The sequence below is a fragment of the Epinephelus moara genome, chromosome 15, assembly GCF_006386435.1.
Source record: "Epinephelus moara isolate mb chromosome 15, YSFRI_EMoa_1.0, whole genome shotgun sequence".
Taxonomy (NCBI): Eukaryota; Metazoa; Chordata; class Actinopteri; order Perciformes; family Serranidae; genus Epinephelus; species Epinephelus moara.
Window position 1 is genome coordinate 13738598 of NC_065520.1, and position 27493 is coordinate 13766090.

Below are 27493 nucleotides of genomic sequence, written 5' to 3' on the forward strand. Positions count from 1 at the left end.
TCCAGACACCACGTTCTTTTGATTTTCTTTATTTCTTTCTTTCAATAGATTTTACACTATCTTGCTGGAACCAAAAAAACATTTGACTATAGAAACATAAAATAGCACAAAATATATGCAAAAAGAATACATTTAAAAATGATTACATTGAAACTATAAATCCAATGAGGGTCATCTTGTCAATTCATCTTTACATCTTTACTTTGTTGGTGGGGCACACTGCAACAATGATGGCACAAGCAGTCACAATTCATACCCTGTGGTCTCCAGTGTAGCGCCCTCTGGTGGCTAAAGCTGCGAATTACACACTCTGAGCAGTTCCATTGTAAGGCAATGGGACAAAAGAAAATCTCACTACGGATTTTGGAGACCAGAGGAAAGGATTTATGACTGTTCTTCCTGTTGCAGTCGCCCCCTTTTGGCCTTGTGATGTGTGCATTAATACCCCAGAAAACATGATTTTTGATATAAAGATATTTGAAATGAAACTGAGAAGGGGTTTGAAAAACGAGACTCCTTTAGGTCTCTTTAATAAATTTCATAAGAGCTCTTAAAAACATAAAACCTTAAGCACGATGGACTCAAGATAAGGCAAAGTGTTTGGATAAGCTGAGTCTGCTCAGTTGACCAACTGCTCAGAAAGTGCTTACATATTTTTTTTCCCATCAGTCAATCATTGCCGACACATTTCAAAAAAACATTACATCTCAAGAGGATTCCATACACAAGGGCGTCGTGGGACTTTTTTTTTTCACTAGAAACATTCAGTACGTTATCGTTTAGTAAGAAAAGAAAAACTCGTTTTGTCATGCAACATGTTGAATTGAAGTTATTTACCGGTGGTGTCTGCTTTTTGATTGATGAACAGATTGACTGTACGAGCAGGGCGCAGCTAAACCCTCGAAGGAAATTAAAAAACAGATCACATCTTTAAACAATATGAAAAGTGCAATCCTTAACTCTAGTGATACATACGCCTCGAATAAAATGTCTCAGTGTGGAACCTAAAGGTCCTTTGTCAGGGGAAGAGTTGTACATCTGAACTTATTAATTTATAGATTATTTAGTTCTTATATATATATATTTATATATAATCTATGTAACATTGATGACTTTAAATCTATTGAAGTGTTACAGTCACAGCACTATACAGGCTGTTATTTGCTAATGAAAATATTAGGTCATTGTCATAATCTCAGTGAAGAATAAGAAATGTTCATATCTTCTTTACAATCTACCTTGTGTACAGTGTTCTAGCAAAAACAAACAAAAAATCAACTTAACAATGTCATTTACAAAAATACCGAACTTTAGTAATTGCAACATTTGGTTGCCACAGCAACAACTTAATATTGTTATGAAATACTATTATACTAGAGTGAAAAGTACATCTTTTTTGAAATTTTCGTCTCTTTTTTTGGTAAAATGTCATCTATACAATAAACATTTTTTTTTCCAACAACACAAGCAACTCTATAACTATGCTCATTACTGCAACACCGTGATCTTTATAATCGATGAGAAGGCAAGAAAGATCCAGTAGCTTTTTCCTATTGGTGGGCCGGCTTTTAAAGCCCCACCCCTCAGACATGTGTGCGACTTCTCATTCGCTGACCTGACAGGTTAGACCTTGAAATGACCAACCGTGCAGAACGTAGCACAGCTCAATAAATTACATTCATTTCAAAATAGAATAGTTAACAACATTGTTTTTGACTAAAATTTTGACCAAGAGTAACGTAAGATAAATTACAACAAAATAAAACTTTCACCACCTTCCACAAATATTACATACAAATCATAATGCGTGTGGAGACAATCAGAGTGGATGAAACCAGAGTGGAGCACTCCGTCCAAAGGTATGATTGTGGATTGTCGATGTTAATCAAGCACCATGAGATTACATCAGAATTTTTGAAATAAGATTTAGTATGAGTTAAAAATAATGGGAGGGTTGGTCTAAAAGAATAAAACAATGGCTAAAAGACAAATGATTGTTCTGGGTGGAAGTGGAGGTGGAGATGGTGGAGGGTTTTGGGGTTCAAAAATACCTTGATAGCAGACACAACACAAATTTTTAAATAACTTTGAATACATTTCTAGAACCATGAATATAAACTCTCAAAATAAGAGACACTTTACATACATTACACAGTTTACAATACATTTTTTTCGCACTCACGTTCCTCATGTAAACTACTCAAACCATGGTAAGAAACGATGGTACACCGTGAAAGTCACCAAACATTCTACAAAGCTATTTTTGATTTGTCGTTTCTTTAACTTCTTTTGTTTCGATAAAGTCACTTGTGATGTTAATGAACGGTTACCGGGTAACTGTGTCCGGCAACGATTGGATGTGATGTCTTTCCCGAAAAAGTCCAAGCCGCCTCCGACAGCCGGTGTGTTGTGTCTGTGACTTTTAGTGATACACTCTGGATGAACGTGTTGTTGATGAGCATTTTTTAGGCACTTCTACAGTTTTCTAAAATGGAACAGGATTATCGGTGATAGTAGGGTTGGACAGGACAACCGACGGTCACAGATAGCCCTCCAGTCGAAGTTCAAGTCATCTTTTGCTTGACGAGCGTCGTCAAATGCACCGATTTTTTTTTTTTTGTTTAGTCTTAGCACTTAAGTCCCCTCACCCACCCCCCGAAAACCTCTCCTACCGGGCCTGGTGTTGCCATCACCTGCTAGACCTCACTTCAAGTCCCAGTCTGCCGGCAGACCATCCAGATACGAACACACATGCACACACACACACAAGGCTTGGTATGTCTGGAACGATCCCTCAAGCTTTGTTAAGCCCTTGGCACAGACCCGAGCCTTTAGGCTTTTCGGTAATGGCCACGACTATCTTCCGTCAACACCGGGCACTGTCGTCCCCCAGTCCCGACTGCCTGCATACAGAGATCCGTGCACAATCTATCCCACCACTCCTCCTCAACAAAGAACTGAACCCAGCACCGAAACAAATAAAGGGTGCGTTGTGAGCAGCTTTCGCAATGGCAAGAAAAACAAAAAAGAATTTTATCAGGGTGTTAAAATGCTCTGCTTTCTGGCAGGTTGATTCCACCGACCTCTTCAACTTTGGCAAGATGTTTCCGGAGATGATGAGTTGGCAGGGGGGGAGGGGAGGATAAGCTTCGTCATGGCATCTTAACAGCATCTGGGGCAGACGAGGGTCACGAAGGTACCCTCGCAGGGACAGTCACATTAAGAAAACATGAGCCTGTCTGCCCCAAGGACATTCAACTTTGTAGAGAGGAAAGCAAACGACAAGAACACTCTTGAAAGCGCCGAGTGCGTTGGTGTTGGTGTGGTTGTGCACGGGGGTTTTCTGTGACTCTTCCTGTTTCCCACTCGAACATTACGCACTATATGTCTCGTATAGTGCAAATCAAGCGTCTTGTTTTTGACTAACCAAAGGGATGAACATTGTGCAGCGTTCTTTTAGAATAAATATGAAAGAGAGGGGATCCACGGTACTTTGGGAGAACAGTTGTTAAAATGACCTCTATAGTGTGTCTGCTATGTATGTAGTACTATACATAAGAATATTTTTGACTTTTTCATGTTAATTTTTTTTTCTAGCAATACATACAGTATATATCTTTTTTTTTTTTTTTATGTGTGTGTTACACCGGCACTGCAGTTCTTACGGTTAAATTGAAGTGTTACACTCTTAGCATGCAGGTTGCTGGACCTCTACGGGAGAGGCAAGGTAGTATTTACACAGGGGCTGTTTTGGGTTTCCTAGTGCAGCTTCGTGACACTCCGTTCCCTTCCTGACACTTACTTCAGGATGATCTGCAGGACGGAGACAGGGAGGTAGAAACAAGAGGAGGAAGGAGGTAGCACAAGGAGAGATATATTTAGTGGACCTGTAAGAGAGAAACTGTTTATTCACATGTAAAATGTCATATAAGAATATACGTAACAACTTAAGTACATAGAATCGATGCCTTTATTGTGTTTGGTGTGATCTGGGTCAAACACTATTTGCCATTTCTGCCTACTTGAGGCCTCAATGTGCTTCAAAGTGCTTGTCAGATCATCGAACAACCTTTTAATAACTTTAAGATCCAGGCTCTGATTGGCCAGGTGTTTGGAGACGTGAAAGAAACCAGTATACGAGCGTCTCTTAAGGCATTTTCAAACCTACAGTTTGTTTGCTTTTGTCTTAATTAGCATATGAGTTCGCAAACTTGCCGATGTTCCCGTTGAGTCCATTCCTTTTCACACAGAGAAAAATTAATTTGATTTGATTGATTTGTCTAGAAAGATGGTCTACCTAACTACCAACAAGGGAACATACATTGTTGGTAGTGCAGGTCGGGCCTTGATTCATTCTTCGGCTAGCTGGTAGCTACTTTCTCACAAAGGAGCTACGGGAGCTGTTATATCAAGTTGGGTTTTGTAGTTGGGTCAGATTGTTGCGGAATCATGTTCCCAACACAAATCACTCCAAAGAGAGAAACAACTTCCTCTGAGGCCAAGTCCGACTTTCGAGGGTGCGCATGACATCTATCTATCTATCTATCTATCTATCTATCTATCTATCTATCTATCTATCTATCTATCTATCTATCTATCTATCCATCCATCNCTATCTACCTTTATACTTACCTACCTTTCTATCTACCTTTCTACTTACCTACCTACCTATCTACCTTTCTACTTACCTACCTTTCTATCTACCTTTCTACCTATCTACCTTTATACTTACCTACCTTTCTATCTTATCTACCTTTCTACCTATCTACCTTTATACTTACCTACCTTTCTATCTACCTTTCTACTTGCCTACCTTTCTACCTATCTACCTTTATACTTACCTACCTTTCTATCTACCTTTCTATCTATCTACCTTTCTACTTACCTACCTTTCTATCTACCTTTCTATCTACCTATCTACCTTTCTACTTACCTACCTATCTATCTACCTTTCTACTTACCTATCTATCTACCTTTCTACCTACCTACCTACCTACCTATCTATCTACTTACCTACCTACCTTTCTACTTACCTACCTATCTACCTTTCTACCTATCTACCTATCTACCTTTCTACCTATCTATCTACCTTTCTACCTATCTACCTACCTTTCTACTTACCTACCTACCTACCTACCTACCTACTTATCTATCTACCTAAGTACCTACCTACCTACTTATCTATCTACCTATCTATCCATCTATCCATCTACCTACCTACCTACCTACCAACCAACCAACCAACCTATCTATGTATCTATCATTACATCTTGTGCTTTGATTTGTGGCCATTTTTTCTCCTGATGTGCTTCTTCCTCTCCATTTTAATGGCAGTTGGCCAACAATGCTATGGTTCATTACCGCCACCAGCTGGAATGGAGCCTGGATGGGGATATGCGCATGCGTCGAATGCCGGACTGACGTGGACCCTCAGTTGTAGTACGACTTGGACCATGTGTGTGTGTGTCTGAGTGATTGGTACAAGTCCACAGCTGTCCACAGAAAGTATGTCCGAGTCCTAAAGGGTCTTGGAGAGACGTCAGGAAGACTGTATGATGCAGTGAGGAGGAGACCACCTATGTGCATGGCCAAATAAAAACACTTTTGCCTTTTGACATGGTCAGACAACGCACTGTTTGGACTTTGTTGAAGCATCCTGAGGCATATCAGCATCAGGTGGGTAGCCTGGTGTTTCATGTGGACGAGAGCAAAGCCTCTAATTATTTGCAAATAGCATTTGACCCAGGTCTGGACACCTCCGCGTGTATTCTCTCAATAGGAGATAAAGACTAATCCAACACACAACAAAGAGAAAGAGAGGGAGAGGAAGAGAGAGAGAGAGAGACTGTCTGTAGGGGAGGAGACAGGTAGAAGAGCTGCTGGCCGCCATCATGTGTTGCCACTGGCAGCAAGCCAACACAGTACAAAGCAGCATGGTGCTTGTTAATATACAATAGACAGCCAGAGAAGGACAGAAGCCACTGGTCACATCACACATCACAGAAGGTCACCACAGGTGGAGAGTGTGTGATGTGCACGGGCAAAGAGGAGAGCCCGCTCCACAGTGCGGTGCAGATATTACTGGCTACCAGATGGGTGGGATCAGCCACGTATAGGAGGGTACACCCCACCCGTCTGGTACCGCAGGTGGGTAAAAACAAGGGCCTATTTTGCAGTAAGCATGTTTCACACTGGCAGATGATAAATAAATATGATAAAGTGTGCGTTACAGACTTATGATGGAGGTTTGAACTGTTGTGACTTTTTTGTACAGATTAATATCAGATTATTCTTCTAATTGCTTCGGATCTGAGTGACCTGGGCTGTTCATTTTAATAAATGTGATAAGAATAACGACAGGTTCTCTCCACAGGGAGGTGAAAGACTGAACCCTGCTCCTCTAGCTGAAGAGCTATTCCATTTAATTCTAACTTATCTCCCTATTAGTTCAGCAGGCAGCTCACATAGAAAAGCTTTGATGTAATGCTGTATTCAGACAGCTGAGGGCGCTGTGACTTCACAATCTCCAGCATCTCGCAGTTGCCAGAGACCCCAGCACTGCTCGCACATGGTTTCTATGAGCTGGAACATGGAATGACGTGATTGGTTCCTGCTTGTCGTGTCACAGTGACAGTTCAGACGGTCATGAATTGACCAGACTCTGAACCTTTCGACACGTCTACAGCATCCTCTCCCTCTCTGCATGTGTTCGTCTCATTTTATTGGGGTGTTATTACACGACAAAGGCAAATCTTTGTTAATACCACTATGATCATTTCATTCTTCTCACTAAGTTCTGTCCAAATTGTCTCAAAGAGGCCATGTAACAATAAAGGATATGCTAATAACTGATGGTAACCAGCTAGCATTAGCACAAACTTAAAATAAAAATTATAATCTGGGTGTTTACTGTGAAAAATATCACAATGGGGACAACTGTAGTGACCGAGGCATGTACTGTTTGCAGTACAGCTGGTGATCAGAGGTATTAACCGTGTCCTAGCTGGAGGGATCTTTATGCAGGGCGGGGAGGGGGGGGGGGAGAAAGAGAGGCGAGGGTGGGGGGCAGACGGAGACAGACAGCAAGGGCTGACGTCAGTGTTTCTCCGGCTCCTTGTCCCACATGCATCTTTAAAGAGCAGCTCTGCTTCCTGCCGCTACTGCTGCTGCATGCCAATTACAGGAAGAGACGGTGACTCACAGGAAGTGCACGCACTGCTGGCCTATGAGGGGCAATAAAGCACAAGGTGGTGGGGCCGGATCCTCGGCTGATGATCGAGGGGACATCTCAGAGATGTCTTTTAATTTGAAAATGAACCTGTGATTGTGTTTTTTACACTGCCTCTCTTTTTTAATTCCAGATAGGAAGACCAAAGAAAGAATAGTGAGAAGAAGTGGTACACAAAGAGGTTAGGGTACTGGTCCCTGCAACTGGTACTAGTCAGGACTAACAGTGATAATGTGGACAATATTGCATCCAGTAAATGACGTGATTATTTTTCCAGTAACGCCACATTCCTACCTGCAGAACACGTCTAATCTGTTCATCTGTTTGTCCTCAAGGCACCTCTATACAGAACTACCAGTAAATGATTACCGGCTGCGTGGAGCCAGAGTGCCAGCATTGTGCTGAAATTTCCAGGTTTAAAATGGGGCACACATGCGTCACTCTGGCATTCAAAAACCTGGCCCCGCTTCCCTGGCTCCTGCTGACACGCAGCAACAGGAGAGCCGCCGATCAGAGGCCATTTTTAGACAGCTTCTGTGATCATTTCTCCCGTGTCTGTCTCACCCTGACAAGCTCGCCCCGTAACTGTTTCCTCTTATGATTAATTCCCCCCTTTTATCCCCGCGATCAGGAGAAGGTAAAAAGGTGAAACTGGGAAGGGTGGAAACAGAAAAAACAACAACAACACGGCAGCTGTTACGAACCAGTGCTGCAGAAATAGCCTGTGTGTATTTGCTCGGATGTGTGTGTTTGCGTAGCACACAAGCAGTACAGATGATGCCCCCTATTGCAGATGGAGAGGCTTATTTGACAACAACGAGAAAAGTGGAAAATAAAACTTAAAAAACAGAACATGCAAAACAAAACCAGGAAGTAGTGCAACACAACACAACTACTACTTTGCAAATGTGGGAGCTCTGAAGAAGTGCTTGTTTGGGAGCGCCTCGTGGGGCTGGTGTTTTGCATGAGCACCGGCACCGGCTCAGGTAGCCCCTCCGCTTATGAATTCTCTGGAAAATACCCACTCAGCTCGCCCAGTGCAGGCGGGTGGATGGATGGGGAGGGGCTGGGCGTGGGCTCAGGCTCAGCTGCAGGTTATTGCAGCTCACTATTAGAAGGCAGTACTTATTCAGAGCTCCGGGGACTGATGAAAGAAAGCTTTAAAAGGAGCAAACCTGATTGGCTGGTGCTGTTGCTGCGTAGGGGACACTTGTGGCAGGAGTTGTTGCTGCAGAGACAGTAGCAGGCGTAGCACTGTACATCATTGGGACTTTGTTTTCAGGGTGGGAAAGGGAGGAGGAGGAGGAATGGGGGGGAGAGGGAAGGAGGTGGTAGCAATGGACAGGTAGGTGGAGCATTATGGTAACCATGGCAACAGTTGTGAAGTGTGTGTGTGTGTGTGTGTGTGTGTGTGTGTGTGTGTGTGTGTGTGTGTGTGGACAGTATCGTTTGTTGTTGTTGTTGGAGTTGTTGTTGATGGTGGTGGTGGCGGATGTTACAGAGAGCCAGCAAGCCATCGTTAGGGTTACACCGGCAGATGGCATGCAACCATTCACAATGCAAAGCAAGGAGGACAGAAAGAAAGAAAGAAAGAAAGAAAGAAAGGAAGAAAGGAAGAAAGAAAGAAAAAAAAAGAGAGCATGGGAGAAAAAAAAACAAAAACAAAAAAACAAGAGGAGAGAAGCTGATTACAATCACAAGTAAGGAAATTTATACGGAAAATCAGTTTGCTGTTTTTTCCCAGAGAAGTTGCGGGGCACAAGACACCAATTACAATGAATCGATGACATTTTTGGCAGCGGGGATGGGAATCTGATTCTTCTTATTCATGTGCGCTGACAACAGCAAGAAGATGGCAAAAACCCAGGCGGCTACTTCATGCCAGAAACATGCATCTCTGATAGATCGATGTTAAAACCATCATGTTCCTGTTTATTAATGTGGCCGACTGGGACTTTTTTTGTGATTCCCATCCCCCTTTTAGCGGAGACAAACGCTCCAGCTGTGTGGCTGAAATAACTTCTCTGGGAACCTGATTTAAATTTCCTGATCAACAAAGCACAGCAAACAGACAGTCGCTATCCTACGGCTCAAGAACAGATCAGTCTGCAGTATTTGATCTACGACTTTCATCATGAACACACAGTCATTAGCGAGTAAGTCAGCAGGGAGACAAGGAAGTCACAACTCTTTCAGGTGACACAAATCGGACATATTTCATATCAGTTTCATGACAAATACCTCGAGCACATTTTAAAGCTTCATCGCCGCCGCAGCGATGACCTTTTGTCTCACCTGCAAGGGCTGCAGATACCGCCCCCCTCCCACCCGCCCTCCCCACTCGTATACATCAAACAGTGTGTGTGAGAGAGCAAAGGGAAGGTCAGGACCTACCAAGACTGCTAGCAGGAGTCATGCACAAGACTGACCCTGTTGTGTTCATGCAGAGAGAGAGAGACAGAGAGAGAGAGAGAGGGAGAGAGGGGGAGGGAGAGAGAGAGAGTGGAAATAAATGGGTTAATTAAGAGGGAGGAGAACAACAAGGTTAGACAAGACAAAACAAAACTCAGATGCTACTGCTACAGTGGTGCTGTCAGCCAGGTGTGAATGCAGGTAACAGTAGCAAGCAGAGGAGCTCCCGTACGCAGTGACAGCATTAGTGAGGAAACACTAGCGATTATAGGTGCATTGTGGGATATGGAGTTGGAGTTGGTGATTGTTAAAGGAGTAGGCGACTGACAAGACTGATTAAGATGGTTTTGGTGGGTTTTATTTTATGACTGTCGAGCTAACAGCTAACGTTAAACATTTTTCTACTGGTCGACAAGCAGCTCATCGCAATACTTTCCTGTAGTCTTCTAGGCCACAAAACTCCGAGCAGCATCAGTACAACAATATGCACAGGCCTCCACTCAGATCTGCTAAGTTTCAGATGGGTGGAGAACCCCCACCCATCTGAAACTTAGCAGATCTGCAACAACATAATTTGCGAACACGACTTTCACCCAGGGCTACTTCCCACACACGGATACAGACGGAGGGAGGGAGGACTGAGGGGCTGTCAGGCATCTCACACCACCGGGGAAACAAAGGGAGCAGGTAAAGAGATGAGTGAGGGATGAGAGTCTCATCCTTATGACTCATCATGGCTACAGGCTAATACTTTAGCTGCGGTTAACTCATTTAGCGGGTGACCCGAGGGGGCTTAAGCTACTGTTAGCTTCTGTGAGGAGTTGACAGAGAGTGCTTTTAATGTGGGGGGGAAGAAGTGAAGAGGAATAGAGGAGCAGACTTGAATTAATGTGGGGAAATTATATCATAATATCAACGTTAAATACACAATAAAAAGGCTGCGTTTGCTCAAAATTATAAATCAGTATGTCCTTTTAAAGGCCTAAAGTTTTGGTGCCTCAACATAGTTACAGAGCCTTTGTGTTAGAAACAACTGGTCTTTTACTGCTCTGATCAAAGCGCGCACTGCCCTTCAACCTGGCTGCCATTATGTGTTTATATTGGCAGGCATCAGATCAAAGTTTAGGGAAGCAGTTGAGATATTAGCACACACATCACAGCAGGGCTCCTTACATGCGTCAGAGCAATTAATACCTTTCAAAAGAAAAGGAATGCACTGATTTATCAGCCGATATTCGGCAGATTAACGACACCCCATCGTCTTGGGTTAATAGAAAATGTGTTTGGGACAAGCAGAGATCTTCCCTAGGACGCTTTCAGGACAAAAGGACGCACTAAACTCACTATTGATGCTACATTGTCAACAATAAATCCCAGTTGAAATGTGCAGGAGAGCTAGTTAACGTTAGCTTGTAGCAGTTAGCGGCTAGTGGTTGGAACGAACAGCTACTGGAGGCTGAGTTGAGTTACATTATGATGCATTCAAGCTCTCTTCAGTAAAAATGAGTGCTGGGTGAAGAAAAACTATAACATTCTCATGATTTGTTTAAATGTGAATCTTGTTTTTTCATATCGTATGACTAAATTTTGTTATTCTACGTCAAGATGAGGTTGGCATGACATGTTTGGACGACTCCTGAGTATCCTACATCACACTGACAGTGCTGACATTCAGGTCCTGTTTATACGGTTCCGGATATTTCTGAAAACGGGTATTTATCTTCGCGTTTGCACCTATCATTTACACGTAACCTGCGTTTTTCTCGACGAAAAAGGAGATTTTCAAAGCGAAAGTTTTTAAAAATATTTGTTCCTACGGAGACGTGTTAACAGGATAGACGGATATTTTGGAAAACGACGACGTTGCAACCCAGTTCGCACATGCCCGTTAGATGCCCAGGAACCACAACGACAATGGCGGATACATGCCGGGTTGTTTACGTTTTGTTAGCACTTGAGGGACTACTTACGAGCTTACAAATGCACTTAGCACTGCTGCATCAACATCACAGCTACATCGGCGCACGAAGACGTCTGCTGTGTCCAATATTAGTAAGTGCATAGCAGCTAACTATGCTACATAAGGTTAAAATGTAGTTTATCATTGTTTTTATCACTATCGCAAAGAGGATAGCAAATCACTGTGCGTGCGCACAACGTTCTTCTGGCCTGGCATGCTAATTGCAGCAAAAAGCTGCAGTTTCTGCGTTTTCGTGGAAACAGTGATATCGTTTTCACAGCTGATCGTGTAAACCCGGAATTTTTTTTATACAAGATGGGTATCCGTGTAAACAAGGCCTTAATTTTGGTCACAACCTAAATTCAACCACATATCAACAGCTAAAGATGTTGGCGGCCAGCTGGGTAATAAATGCATGGCTGACTTTGTGCTAATTTAAATGTAGTGCAATGAAGGGCCAATTGACTTTAAAACAGTTATTTCTTATAATGAAGATTTCTTTGTTTCTGGCACAAAAGGGGGTATAAATAACAGCAAAATCTAAATAAACAACAACTAGCGCTCTCACTTTATCACTAAAAACTCCAAAAAGACACATTTATGATGGACAGAAGGTTAGCCGAGCACATTCAGTGAGTGTACCTGCGTCTGTGTGTGTATGCCTGCATGCTCCGCATACCTGAGAGTGCGTGTGTGTGCCGTGTGTATCGATCGGGAGCTCTTACCTGTGGGAAAGAAAGCTGGCTGCTGGAGCTGTGCGTTGGCCAGCGCCTGCTGGTAGTGCAAAACACTGGGGTTGAACAGGGAGCTCGCTCCGTTGCTCTTCTCAAGTGCTTGTCTCTTTGGTAGGGGCTGGAGGACGCCGTGGGGGAACGCCTGCACCACCAAAAACACACACGCACACACACGCACAACAGAAGCACAGTAGATTTGATCTGTGTACTTACACAAGTCAACACTGATATTTGTGAATCTGTTATTTGTCTATGCACAGCACAACAAGGCAAACATGGAAACTTGCTGTAACTATCACAAGGACAATGAGAAACTACACCATAGCAAGGCATCAACAACACATTAAATCAAACAGTGTGAATTACTTTAACATTACAGTGTAGTTTCATAAATGTACAGTACAGTCTAGAGTTGCCACTGGCGATCATAAATGATAAATATTTATACTTTAAAGTGTCTTACAGGGTTTCACAAAAAACAAAAGAGCCAACTTAAATTTTGTGAGTGGCTACAGTACAATTAAAGAAGCTACATGCAAAGCAAAAGGTGAAAGGTCAAAGTACCAGGTCTACAGTTGCCTCGAGGGGTCGCTTCATTGCTTTGGCAGTCGACTGAGTCTTTAATTAGCAGGCAGCGAGCACATGATGGCAGTGGGCCAATGGGATTCAAGCGTATTAACATACAGGTAACAGCAAGCAGAGGTGCGTCATGGGGGACAGCATTGCATTGTGGATAGGTGAGAAGGAAAAAAACAAAAACAAAAATAATCTGAATGCAAGTATACCACATACAAAACAATAGGCATGCACATAAACAAAAAACTGTTTTGTTTACTTTAAAGGAAACATTGCTACTTTTTGAATTAGTACAAAAAGCAAAAAAAAAGCATCTACATTAACCTTTGGTTAAAAAAAGCAAGAGTCTATGATGTATTTCAAAACTACTGGGAAAGCATTTAGTAACGTCAGCTACTTGTCAACAAGTAAATCAACTTTTTTGTTTAATATCTACGCAAGAAGAAAATGCAGTAAACACAACTGAGGCTAGAAATACTGGCACTTGGTGTGAGATCTGAACACAGGTTCTCTACAGATTTCAGAGAAGTGCTACACACAGTAATTACAGTGCTCCTGGAAGTTGTTTTGGGCCTAAAACACCCACGGCAGATTGGGATGTGAGTGGTCAAAGCCCCTCGAATTACTGAACTCTGCCCTCACAGCTGCCCGCAAGAGCTGGGAAAAACACTATGACTTGCGAGAGGCTGTTGAAACGCTGTCACCCGTGTGGCAGCGACAATAAGTAGTCCTCACAATCCTAGAAGTCGTTTAGCGATAACATCCTGTCTTTGTACGGGTGTCATCTCACGTCTAGCGCTCGACGTAAGTGACAAACCCTCAAACTACATCGTGTGGCTTGTTAGTGCGATCAATGGGGAGGTGGCGTGTGAGTTAAAGTTAAATCACAGAATGTGGAGCTCTGTTTATTCCTACATTCCTCCTACATACAAATATGTGTTTACAGATCTTTTAATTTATTATAAATGTCACGCTGAGAGGGGAAGAAAAAAAAATGACATGGATGTGATGAGCACAGCACTTAAAGGGGGTCCATGCACAAGCCTCTTGCTTCATGTATGTGGATTTCCTACTGGCGTGTGACAATATGTGTCCCTATTAGAGAGCGACAAGCTGATGCGCCGTAGCGTTAATCACCGTGGTTAGTTCAAATGGAAGATGGTCTATTAAAGTGATATGAAAAGCAAAGATGACTGCATTCGCCTGGCAATGAGGGAGGAGATTACAGCGTGGCAAGCAGCACATAATGTGGCACAGTAAAACAACATAATCTCAGTAATAGGATTGTCTTACTGTAACTGTATCAGTTCGTGTGTAACCTTATCTACAGTAGACTGTTTGCTAGATTTAAAACAAAAAAAAAACAAAAAAAACGTGAGTTATGGGTAATGATATTAGCTATTTGCAGCAGTGCAGCAAAACAGGTTTTATGGGTCTCTGCTTCAATAAAAGTGCTTCAGCTTAGGCTAAGGGCTACAAGGAAATTGGATTAAAGGTGCTGACTAAACAAGTCATTGTCCTAAAGTTAACCCTGCTCACCTCTAGCGCAGCTTCAACTGCTGTAAATTGGGAATTGGGCCATAAAGTTGATAAATGAAGAACACGGGTTCTTGTCTGATGAAGCTTTGTGTACCTGAAGGGGAAGCTGAAGTACTCAGTGTGTCTCAGGGTCAACATCAGGTCTCAGGCTCTTTTTTTATTCATGCATGCGTCAATCCCTTGCCGGTTCCCCTGCTTCCATGCACCTGCTACGAAATGCACAAAACTAACCTGCGCCCGCAGTCGACTTCACGCTGTGGACGTGTGCAGGAAGGACAAAGAGAGCAAGCAGCGATGGAGCCAGCCAATGAGAGAAAGGTGTGTGCGACGCGTAAAAGCATGCCCATGCCATGGAGGAGGAGAGCGTCAGTCAGCACACTGGCGCAGGACAAGGTGTGCAGGAGTGCAGCAGCCAAAAAGACCATTCAAAAAGAAGCCACTCAGCTCAGGAGCCTGGGGGAGGGTGGGGCACAGCCAAAGACACACTGCCAAACCCTTCCCACTGTCTGTGTGTCTGCATTTCCATCTGTCTGTCGTCAGCCTGTTGGGGGATTTTTCCGACTAAAGGCAGAGGAGGGTTAACCCCCCACCCGCGAGGCTACATCCTCATCCATCCCCGATTCAATTTACACTGATCTGCAGAGAGCCGCACTTATCATTGAGAGCAGGAGGGGGGGAGGTGGGATGGAAGGGGGGGTGAGCCAGCACATTGTCTCTGTATGAACCAAGGGCATTGGAAAATAAAAGCGGACTGCGGTGAGATAATAACAGATTGTTCTTGCGGCATTATACCGGTGCATTTAGGTCTCGCTAAACCCTGTTTATTGTATACAACGGCCTCACTTTGGGACGACTATTGTACACCGGAGTCCACTAGAATCAGCCAGCAGAGGTGGGTGTGTTTTTATACAGCAATAAAGCAGCGCTCCACATTTTATGTTACCGCGGGTGTCATCATCATCATCATCATCATCGGCAGCACGTGTTTACATAGAAGCCGTGATGACATGATAGCGATCAGTGGGCCTACAGTACGTGTGCTTTTAAGTTGCTCAAGAGGGATGGACAGAAACTAACAAAGCACTTGTTGTCGGGCTGGGTTCGATCAGCTGACGGTTACAGTGTGTATTCCTGGATCTCCACTTTACACAATCTGTGCTTTGTGTTAAAACAGGCAGCTTATATGACTTGCTATTTTACGTGTGAATAATACTGTATGTACCTGCTCTTCCACAACTATAAAAGCTCCAATAATAACTTGTTTGTGCCCTGTAAAGCCTCCCTGGGTGTTACAATGAAAGCTCTTGTTAGAAAGTTCAGGGTAAACTGTGTATAGGCGCCATAAAATACCTTTATTGTCCCGTGCAGACCTTACAAGCTCTATATGTACTCGAAATTGTGAGATTTGTTTTGCTACTACAAGGACAACTGTGTGTGTGTGTCCGTAGGCATAGGGTACAATAGGCAGGCTGTGGTGCTGCGCTCTCACCATGGCTGCAGCTGTGGCGGCAGCTTGCGCAGCCACAGCCGTCTGGTTGGCCTGGTGTTGGGCGGCCTTAATCTTGGCCTGCAGGTGGGCCGGGGGGTGGAAGTACTTGCACTTCTCGCGGGAGCAGCGGCTCTTGATGTAGTCCATGCAGACGGTGACCGTGTTGTCGCTGGTGTCGATCATGGGGCTGTCGCTCGGGTGGGCGAAGCGGCAGTCGGTCTCGCCGCGGGCGCAGTTGCCCCGCTGGAACTCGCGGCACACCTGGGAGCGGGAGAGGCAGGCGGACACACGCACACAGATGTGGACAGACAGAGCGATGTATGCGAAAAGAGAGAGCACAGAAATACACACAGACACACTGTGAATATCTGAGCGTCCAGAAAATGTCAGGAAACAATAACACAACAGAAACATCTTAATAATCATCGGCTGCGTTCAACTCTATTTGTATTTCCTGTCATCCTCTGACTGCAGCGCATGATCAACCACCCAGAACAGGAGCTCAAGCAGCCATCAACATCCTGATGACAGTATTAGATTTTTTTAAAAGTATTTGACATTTTGGTGTGTGACTCTTTTTGAAAATGAGAATCCTGATACATATCTTTGTACAAAATAACAAAAAAATTCAGGCTGAGTTTTATCATTCTAACTTTGACGGAAGCGGCCTAAACAACGCTCCCAAGTTGGGCTAAATAGTGACAATAGTTTCCATGGGTACCGACATGTCTCTGCTTTACAGACATGCTCACTTTATGCTGGTCCCAGGCTGTTGGGGCAACAAATGTGCCATTTCTCTCATGCAGTACAAATGTGTTAACATCACCTACTGTATTTGAATATTTCTGCATACTGGGTCCCTAGACAGGCTTGGAGTTGCATAAATTTGGATATGACTGGAAAGCTGTGACTCTTGTAGACTCAGTAAGCTTACAGCCACACAGTGGAGACTGGGGTCCGTCTGTTGGTCAATTGGTTGGTTGTTATGCTAGGTTGAACAATCGCTGGTGTCACTTTAAGTGTCCACCAAAGCGTTTCTTTCCCCAGCTGAAAAATGCCAGCTGTTGCTCAGCGCTTGTATCTGTCCTCTGTGACGGTTGGTCTATGCTGTGCTTGTCCCGCCCCTTCTCAACTGTGATTGGCTGGCTGGTGACAGTGTCGGATTCTGTCACTGTTGATTAATTTTAGTAGGTTTTACAAAAAGACTGTAAAGCTTATGAAAAGGATGCGATCACACCGGAGTCCTTGCTGGAGCAGAACGATGACTAAAGCAAGGTTTATGCTTCTGCGTACCTACGACACAGAGGACTTTGCAACAGCACTGCATCCCTCTGCAACTTACGCAGAGATGCGACGTGCGCCTCCAAAAAATTGTAACCACGCGTCGAGGAAACGCAGACCGCAAGAGCTACGATTGGTCCTCCAAACTACATCATGTCCGGCATTTCGCAAGGTGTCACTTCCTGCTGCAGTACCACAGCATTGCCATTTTCAAAAGTCTCCATTGTGATCGGTTGGATCAAGTTGAAGAGCGTTTGGTGCGGAAATGACCAATGAACAAGCAACGACCATAGACGTCACAGAGTCTAGGTAGGTATATAAAAGAACACCGCGCCCCCCAAGCGCTTTGGCGGGGAATTGCATAGCAACATAGACCAACAGGACGCAGAACTATGATAGGCACACAGCAACTGCGGAGCAACTGCATGCACGTCGCATCAAGTGTACGCAGAAGCATAAAGAAACTTTAACGTTAGCTAATGGGCTAAAAATAGTAAGTCAATCATTTGGTCGAAAAGGTGGTAGAAATTCAGTTGCCGAACATTTTCTTTAGTTGACTACAGCCCTTCTAAAGACCTCGAGCATTCAGACGATGGATGGCTTTCATAGGTATATTGACAACAGGGGGGTTTGTCAGCAGTTTCCATAACAGAGGGGCTCGCCATTCAACCACGTAAAAGTCCAGTTCTTCAAGAAATCTCCAAATATCAAAAGTTTTTGATGCCAAATCACAGCATGTATTTTTCCGTGGTGTTCCTCAAGTTCTTGGTGTCTTAACGTGGTATTTTGTGGGGGATTTCTGACCATTTTTATCAGTTCTCAGGTGGTCAAAAACAACTCATGAGACATATCTGAGCATGAGGCCTGCAATGTTTAGTCGACTAATCGATGACTAATCGACTATTAAAATAATCGGTGACTATTTTAGTAGTCGACTAATCGGTTTGAGTCATTTTTCATAGAGAAGGACTATAAAAGTGCCCCAAAATACTCTTACTGCAGCTTGTTACGATCAAATATTGGCAGCTTTACACACTCTCCCATGATGGTGAACTAAAACCCTTTGGTGTGAGTACGAAACAAGACATTAGATGACATAATTTTGGGGTTTGGGAGAGACAGACCGACATTTTTCAACATTTTAACACATTTTTCGATAAAATGATTCGTCGACTAATCGAAGAAATAATCGACAGATTAGTCGACAATGAAAATAATTGTTAGTTGCAGCCCTATTGCGCATGAGAATGGCCATCATATTCTTCCATCACGATATTCCAAGCCTCTATACACTCTAAACTTCTAAAATTTGAATTGGCACCTAATCAAAGCACAATGTTCATTACATATCTATGACTAGAAAAACTTGACACAATGCTGAGCAGCAGCTAAAATGAATCTTTCAGATGATGTATACCACTGATATCTCCCTCTAAAGATCCCCTGCCCCCCCTGGAAAAGACAGACCAGCTTTTGACCAACACACACTAACACGTGTGCACACACATGCTGCTCATGTGTGGGAGTGTATACATGTCTCGCAGGGATACTGTTTCATTAGAGCCAACTTCATTCAGTTGCTAAGTGATAGCACTCCCGCAGAAAAACACATACAGCCACACACCTACGCATCACCTTCAGGTCTTGGGGAGATTGTTTATCTTTAAAAATGGAGTGGAGGAAAAAAAAACTCTCCTCAATCACCAATCTATTCTCATTCAGCGCTGTTTGCCAGGGGGCAGATGGAGATTATGAAGTTGTCGTAATTGTCCCGGTCTAACTGTGTCTGTCTGGCAGGTACCAGTGAGCGATTTCCAATTTAAATTACTGTAATCTTACACCTTTTTTTTTTCTCCACATCTAGTTTCTTAAATTATTTCTTAAAGGGATACCACAATCACACATTCCTTAACTCGTGCTCAAGGATAACGCAGGGGTAAAGAACCATCTGATAGTGTTGTTCAGATGAAAAGATACATCTCATGTGCCTTTCAGCCCTTGAGCTCGAATCTTAGAAATAAATACCGCAGCTACACAAAACTTCTTTTAATTTTTACAAGCCTGAATTGCTTATTTGGAGTTTATTCAAAAGGCGACTTCAAAATCTCTTTATTCAGATCATTAATTAGTTGCTTATGAAACAGATTGCTGAAAATGTGCTGATCCTTTTGAATCTAGGGCAATTTATATGAGTAGCTGCATTCAGAAAGTTCATTTAAAGGTTAAAGATGTGCGTATGTGTGTGTTTTAGTTGTTGCTATGCCAACTATTGTGGTAACCAGGGAGACAGATAGTATTTTATAGTGTTTTTTGTTATGTAGAAAGTCATTACATCACATGTGTATGCTTTTGTTGTGTGTGATCGGGCGGGTCACCTCCAGCTTGTCGGTACGCAGCAGTTTCTGGTTGGAGGAGGAACCGGCGGTGACGGAGACAGGCGGGCTGCCGGGGACGATGACAGGCGAGCTGGGCAGGATGTCTGTGGGCACCAGGCCCATGCTGTGGGACATGGGAGTCAGGTAGGGGGTGTAGCTCAGACCCGCGCTGGAGCCCAGGCCCTGGCTGACCGGGAACGTCTGCTGCAGATGGAGAGAAAGTTGTCAGTGTCAGTGTCATGACTGCTCGTTAAGATCTCCCGCCTGTTTTTATTGTCTTGTTCCGGCTATTTTTGTGTTCTTAATTAGTCGGGGACGAGATGTAAAATGATGGATGTAGGGAGGGATGGCGTTAAGTGGAGGGTAACACTACACTAGAGACAAACGAACAGAGGGCACAGCTGTGCAGAGTGCTGGGTGAGACAGACAGGTAGAGAGGGGGAGCCATGAAAACAGAGAGGAATAGGTTTCAGAGAGAACGTAGCGAGGGTAGAAACAAGAGAAGAAGGGTTTTTTTTAACCTCTATGTATCCCGGGAAGATATTTTGCTGATCAAGCGTGTTCTTTTTCAGCAACACCCAGCCTTACGTTGATGCAGTTAAAACACGCTCACACCTGGCAGCTGCCCAGCGCAACCACAGTCTACCCCTGACTGCAGAGCAGAAAGGAGCTGGGAGAGGTTTGTGCTTTGCTCAAGGCCATCTCAATAACTACTGTGAGGACAAATACATGATCTTTTAGCCTGAAATATAATCTGAAAATCTGGGTGTTGGTACTTGTATTACTTGTGGTACTTAGCTCATGCTGACAGGACAGATGTTTTACTTTCTTTCACCTCATTTATCAACGCTTTCCTCCCGCGAAACCATCAGTTCAATGCTTGCCCGGTTAGCACGAGCTAACACAGCAGCAGGGGTCACACAAGACACCGAGCCACTAAACGGCCCCAATAAACTCACACAGACACCGACACAGCTCGACTCTTGTCATTAGGCAGGTAACGTTAGCCGTGTGATGCTAACAGTTAGCCCTGTCACTGGGTGCGTGTGGCTGGGTGGCCGAGCTGCCAACAAAAGTATGTCAACACCACCCCATTTTCATTATGGCCATTGGATGAGGTACCTGTATCTCTTTAAATGACGCCCTGCCCTAATGCCAAGCCCATGACACTTAAAGAAAATTTCCATGTTTTAACAGGAACAAATCCAGTCTTTTTTTACAGCGTAGCACAACAACAGAGTTGCTATTTTCACAGTGAGTCATTTCCCACAGCAGCAGAGGCCAGGACTAACCACAGGTTGCATGGTGGTGCCAGGGATCATGAACTGCATCTGTTGAGCCAACATGGCGGCCGCTGTCTTCTGCTGGATCAGGTTATTTCGCCCGTTGATCTCCAGCTGGGTCTTCAGGTGAGCGGGCGGGTGGAGGTATTTGCAGTTCTCTCGCGTGCAGCGGCCCTGAGCAGGAAAAACAAAGAGGATACAAAAGAGACGGGGAGGGAGAGAAAGAGAGAGAGAAAAACAAGGTCATTAACAGTCTGAAAACTTCAAGTCTCTGATCAACTGAGTGAAAGGCAGCCATCTTTTGATTATAAACCTGATGAAGAACAGGTTGTGTGTGCGCCTGAGGACGTGGCAGATTTGCGGGCATTGATTTTGACACAGACTCGAAAACACTGAGTGCTTGAAGGCAGCATAAATATTCATACTTGGAAAGTGTGAAACATATAAAATCATAAGAGCCACGCATTGAGGAATGTTTGTGGTTATCCGGCGGGGGTAGCAGGTAGCTCTTGGCGCTATGGAGAAAAATTGTCCTGGAAGATGATTAACAGATTCTGACTTGTTAACTCTCAGGTCTCGGTCCTGCCTGCACCTTGGACACAGTGACTTGCCAGTGTTCGGTGCAGACACGGAGATGTGGAAAGGTGGACAAAGGCGAGGGCTCATGTTCTGATTCTCACCATCATGACTAAATCTCTGTGGCTCTCTGATGGACAGGTCATCCAGTATCCTCTGTGGAAATGCAAATGCAGGTCTGGCGGGGTCGGGCTTACAGAGACCCTGGTGGATGAAGGCAATTACACTGTCAACCCAGAGGCTAATGGCAAACACAATAATCCAATATGGATCCTCGTTGCAGTGCTTATTGCGAGGAGAGTGGGAGGAAGAGAGGAGAGAGGTCAGGAGGGAGCGACACAGTGAAGGGGAGACGACGGTAGTTGGAAAAGAGACTGTGGGGAAGATGGAAAGTAAAGGTGAGGAGAGGAGCGGTGAAAAAGACGTGGGCCGAGTGAAGTGATATAAATTAGTACAGAGGGGAAAGGCAAGATAACAGTGAAGGGCCAAGAAGACAAAAGGAGAGGACACGACGTGGTGGATTTGAAGGAGAGCAGAGGGAGGTGAAGCTAAATTAGAAGCAAGAGGACGTCCGAAAAACCCCTTTACTTCCTGAAATGACAGAGACACAGTGGCCTGATTAGCAAGGCCATCCCAGACAGCTCTGTCCACGCAGTGATGAGCTCTGTCTAATTACTCAAGTGCTGTACTCAAACAGCAATTTAGGTTCTGAGTCAAACGTACAAAACGACAACAAGTCACCACACAATATCCTGACATGACTCACTTATCAAACTCATTCGTAGATTATTGAATCATAACCAAAGACGGTGAAGCTGCATTTAGCTAACATGATGCCTCTGAGCGATGATGTGCAATGTGCTTTGGCTCTTCTGCTGTCATAACAGGAAGAGCACAGGTGGAATAAATAACAATAATATCGACTGCATTAAATTTAGACGTGGCACTTCAGGGTCCTGGTATTGCTCATGCTGTTTGAGCTGCATGATTTATTGGGAAACAGAGCCACCACTAATGATACTGATTATACCTGTATTCTCTTTCCTACAACATAGTAATATATCTAATGTGAGAATAGTCTGAACTGTGAAAACGGTCGTTTTCTTATTTTCCGCTTTAATTGTGGAATAAGGGAACGAGGCTGATGACACACTGTAATTCAAGCTCTAGCTAATGTTAGCTAGACAAATGTGAACTTTGAGCCGAAGCCGACACTCTTAGGCTCCGGTTAGCAGAGGCTAAACTATTAGCAACATTTTCTCTCCATCTCTTTAACACTTTTACCGATACAGTCCAAAAATTCGCATACATTTGCATGTCTTGAGGCCTCAAAACGGCCGTCCACAAACCAATGGGCGACGTCATGGTGGCTTCGTCCATTATTTTTACAGTCTATGGGCGATATTGACAAATGTTTTATTCTTTTAATTGCCAGACTTTCTTTTAGACTGTCTTTGATTCGTCCGTCTTCTTTTTTCGAGTTGCTTTGCAGTGTGGGCAGTTGTTGCCAATGCTGGAATAGCAACTTTCTCTGTGGGATTCTTCAACATTGAATCAGGCTTTCACATCGGCATTTGTGGAACAGCCAATGGGAACACCTGCTCTCTGAAATGAGCTGTGATTGACCAAAGACTCATCACTGGCTAGATTTTTTTTATTGGATTTTTTGCAGATATCCTATATGTCAATATGTAACAATTAACCAGGAACGGTTTCACATTTTGGGAAATTCCAGGCCCCAAGGAAGCGCGCCAAGCTTTGAAACCAATTTCACAGTGGCGAAACAGTGGCACTGCAATTTCCAGGGTTCGTCACATGATTGACTTTAATTGGGAAAGAGAGGATGCATTTTTTTTTAGCATCATAACCCTCATGAAATGACTTATTTCAATATCAGAATTTAATCCATTCAATCTGATAAGGAAGAGCCACAAGATTAAATCATTGTATTCCTATTTAAGTTAGTGGAGTGCGAAATCGGAAGTAAGCGGCTCGGGTGGCAGACATGTCTAGAGTGCTTGCTCTATGGGCCCAATGTAGCGGAAGCAGTGCCAATCATCCAGGTAATTTCATACCGTGGAAACAGAGGTTCTGGCTCCATGCGCCACTGAGCAACTTTCATAGAAATTAACAGAACCCCACCTCCCACATCCAAGTCTCCAAATACAGTGGTTCCCAACAAGTGCAGATTTCCCTGTAGTCATTAGTTCAAGGTCCACACTAGGGATGCACGATATTGGATCTTTTTGCCGATATCAAATATGCCGATATAACAACTCATTTGACTGACAACTGTCTCTTCTGTGGTGGCATTAACATCATATTATGTTCTTATCATGATAGCCCACCAGCAGATGGAGACATGAAATACAATACTTTTCAGTTTATGTGATATTTATTCATTGTGCAAATTAAGAAAAAGCACGTTGGCCGATTCTGATAGCTCATTTTAAAGTCGATATCAGCCGATGCCGACGATGTACCGATATTCCCATTCATCCCTACTAAAAACAGATCCAAGAGGAAGTGTAGAAATCTAGTGTTCTTTCTTTAATTACAATATACTTTAAGGTTATTGTGGGATTTTTGGTCACCACAGTCATGCTACTTCTATTTCTTCATATTTGCTTTTATTATATGTGAATATGTTTCGAAAGCACATAAAGTCAGTATAGGCAGCAAAGCCTGAGCTCTGAAATCTATAAAATAATACATTATTCTTTTTCTTACACTATTCTTAGTAAAGCACGTATCTGGAACACATCCCGTGGGCTGGGATGCAAATGAATAAAGGCATGATATGCATTATTTCTGTTAACACAAAGGCTTGAAAGCCCTGAGTGTCACTCACAGTGCTACAGGGATTTGAAGTAGCTCCTGAACCTGTTTAAGTCTATATAGCCACAGTGAGAGCTTTGTTTTTCTGCGTTAGGTGGGCAGACAAACAGAGAGAACTTTTAATCAAGCCTGGCTCCCAGTGTAAATAACCAATAATCTTCAAGTCTCATCAAAGCAAAAACTAATAAAACCTGGCTATTCTTTTCTTCCTGACAGATATTAAAGACACCCTACAGAGCATCAAACACACTATTGGCACTGTTACAATTATTTTCTTTCAACTGATTTGAAGCTGCCACAAAGGATATGAAGTCTGCGGACACTATAGGCATCTGTGTAATTTTTATTTTCACATTAATAAACACAAAGATATGAATTAAGGTGTTGTGCTTGTGATACACATACCCCGGCAGCACAAGTGTCAGATAGCAGGTTTGACATTCACAGAGACACCCTGGAGCAGCTCTGTAGCCATGAGAGTCACGTGTGAGATGGAGCTGGCCTCCACACCCTGACGTTAGAGCTGCAGCGAGCCACTGAACCCCCCCCCCCCAGGCACCCAAGGGTTCACATGCACAAAATCACACCTGCCCACACGTATGCATACTAAATTCACACAATCACAACAAGCATCGCCTACACACACTGGCAAAAATATGCATCGATAAACACACTGCTACACACAGACACACGCACACTTCTGTTACGCCCTGCCCAGACCAGAGGAATAATGTTAGCACTGAACCCCGCAACCAAAAACCCCAGACGTGTCAAAACTAATTGGAGCCTTATGCACCGCCACAGACGCTTGCAAAAGTGTATGTGTGTCTTGTGTATCTGCATCCACGAGAGAGAATGCGTAGGCAGGTGTAAGAGTGCATGTGTGTTTGCAGGAGAAACTGCGTGGGCGGGTGTGACTGTGTGTGTGTGAGGGAGCTGGTGCTGAAGCTGAGCTCTGGACGGCATCCCAAACTGAGTCTGCAGGGAAGCACAGCATCGCCACCGCGCCCTACAGAGATCACAGACATAGACGGACACAAATAGATGCATGCACACGACACACTCAAACACACACACCGCCACAGACCCTCACCACGCACTTTGTCACTTATGTGGACGCAGAGTGAAGCCATTAACTCCCCTTTTGCTCGATATTCAGTTCATCTATACCCTGTGAGTGACACATGCTTTTGGCAATTGCTCATCGTTATTCGCCGTTTAAAGTGATGAGGTAAATAGCAGTGAAGCTACTTGGGAGAGTGTTTCATAATGCACAGGCGCTGTCGCACTAAGTGCAAGCCTTGGACTCGTAAAACCTCCCCCTTTCATTCTGTCAAACTTTGTTTGAGAGCCTTTTCTCGCTGATGTATTCATGATCTACCACAGCATTGTGCCAGGTCTTTGCATAAATTAGGTTTGATTTGTCTTCGGTATTCCTTTTTGTCTAGTTTGGAGGTTAAAGAGGCAAATAAATTAAGCACCTTCACTGGGGCTGTCATGGTAATGGATTTCCAACACTTCAAAAAACGGTGAGAAATTCAGCGCGGAATTCAATTATTTCAACACTCATTATTTGCAGTCAATTGAATTATCTGAAAAGTTCATACACAGTATGTGTGCACTGATGAGGAACTACATCCATCTCCACCCATATCCACAACTCTGTTTCAAGCAGGAATGAAGAGAGGCTGCTTAGTGTTTTGTTTGTTGTAGTGTCATATCTAACTGCCAGACATTAAAGTTAGTATTGATACATTTGGATGTACTTATCTATCCATAACACTGTGGCCTGGAGGAGATAAGTTACTGTGGAAATAAGTTAATGAGTCAAAGGTTAGTGGACATTCAGGCTGGAAATAACACTGTGTTACAGCAACACAGGGGCCTGCATTGGTTGGGATAACTGGAATGAATGGTCGCCATCTTCATGCATGTTATTGACATACCACGCTCATTTTCAGGTTTATACTTGCATTTGAAGTTTCTGCTTTTATGTTCACTTTATTTTCCTCATACTGTCTGTGCTGAGAAGGCTTTATTTTAGTGCCTGTCTATTTAAGTTCCCCTCCTGAAAAAAGTCCAGTCTGCCAGTGGACAGCGTTTCCAGGTTTTCCGAATCACAGCGTCTCTGCTTCATAATTGCAGCCACGGAGTACAGCGGCACTTTGTACCATGAAATATCACCAATAAAAGCTTCTAAACGCACCTGGACGCAACTGCTCAGCAGGAGTATGTTCCAAAAATCAGTCCGAAATTTGCATCAACAATCAAAAGACAACACGTTTCCCTGATGACAGCACGTAGCTACATGTAGCAGTGTATTTGCAGCCGAATAATGACTGTAATGGAGAATAGATGCACTTTCTAATCTGAGAGATAACCAATAAAAGCTTCCAAACACAAGCAGACATGTTCAAGCAGTAATCTGATCTGCAGTCAGAGAGAAATAAACAACATCAGCGACAAAGTTACGTGCTTCCGTGATGTTAGCAACTAGCTACATGTAGCAGTGTACGTACAGCCAGGGAATGACTGTAATGGAGAATAAAGGCACTTTCTACTGTGAAAAATAACCAATAAAAGCTTCTAAACACAACTGCTCAGCAGGAATATGTTCCAAAATCAGTCCGAAATTTGCATCAACAAGCAAAAGATAACATGTTTCCCTGATGACAGCACGTAGCTACATGTAGCAGTGTATTTGCAGCCGAGGAATGACTGTAATGGAGAATAGTGTCGCTTTCTAATGTGAAAAATCACCAATAAAAGCTTCCAAACACAAGCAGACGTGTTCAAGCAGTAATCTGATCCAAAGTCAGGGAGAAATAAACAACAGCAACAAAGATCACATGCTTGCATGATGTTAGCAACTAGCTACATGTAGCAGTGTACTTGCAGCCAGGGAAGCCAGAGTAGAAAAAACTGTCGGAAACAGAGTGTTTAGAACATTAGGACACCTCAGGTTTTTGCACACAGGGATTACTTGAGTATTAATCTCTCAATTAATTGTAGAATCAACAGATTCTACAATTTACATTGTAGAATCTGTCGGCAGCCCTGTGTGAAAGACGACGAGAGAGGGGGGGAGGGCGGGGCTTTGAGTTTGAACGATGCTGCGCTTTAGCCAATCACAATGGAGGGGGCGTGGCCGAGACGTGCAGGTGTCCCCAGGAAATGTGTACCTACAGAAACAGCAAGCTCC

At 43.7% G+C, this 27493-nt stretch overlaps 1 protein-coding gene across 14 annotated transcripts in view; it reads right to left on the bottom strand.

The window, feature by feature from the left end:
• mbnl2 (muscleblind-like splicing regulator 2) overlaps positions 1-27493 on the bottom strand; it is a 61676-nt gene continuing 34183 nt past the window's right edge. For 4 of the 14 annotated variants that reach the window (XM_050063058.1, XM_050063055.1, XM_050063056.1 and 1 more), the window contains exons 3-9: positions 20887-21051; positions 19595-19798; positions 15939-16199; positions 12899-12952; positions 12326-12476; positions 9623-9658; positions 1-3813 (exon numbers count right to left, since the gene is read on the bottom strand). In XM_050063058.1, coding sequence (XP_049919015.1) covers positions 3689-3813; positions 9623-9658; positions 12326-12476; positions 12899-12952; positions 15939-16199; positions 19595-19798; positions 20887-21051 — 996 coding nt within the window. In that variant the 3' untranslated portion in view covers positions 1-3688. Of the gene's footprint in view, positions 3814-8403; positions 8499-9622; positions 9659-12325; positions 12477-12898; positions 12953-15938; positions 16200-19594; positions 19799-20886; positions 21052-27493 lie in introns of all 14 variants that reach the window. The other 10 variants (XM_050063064.1, XM_050063060.1, XM_050063059.1 and 7 more) reach the window with 10 other exon arrangements.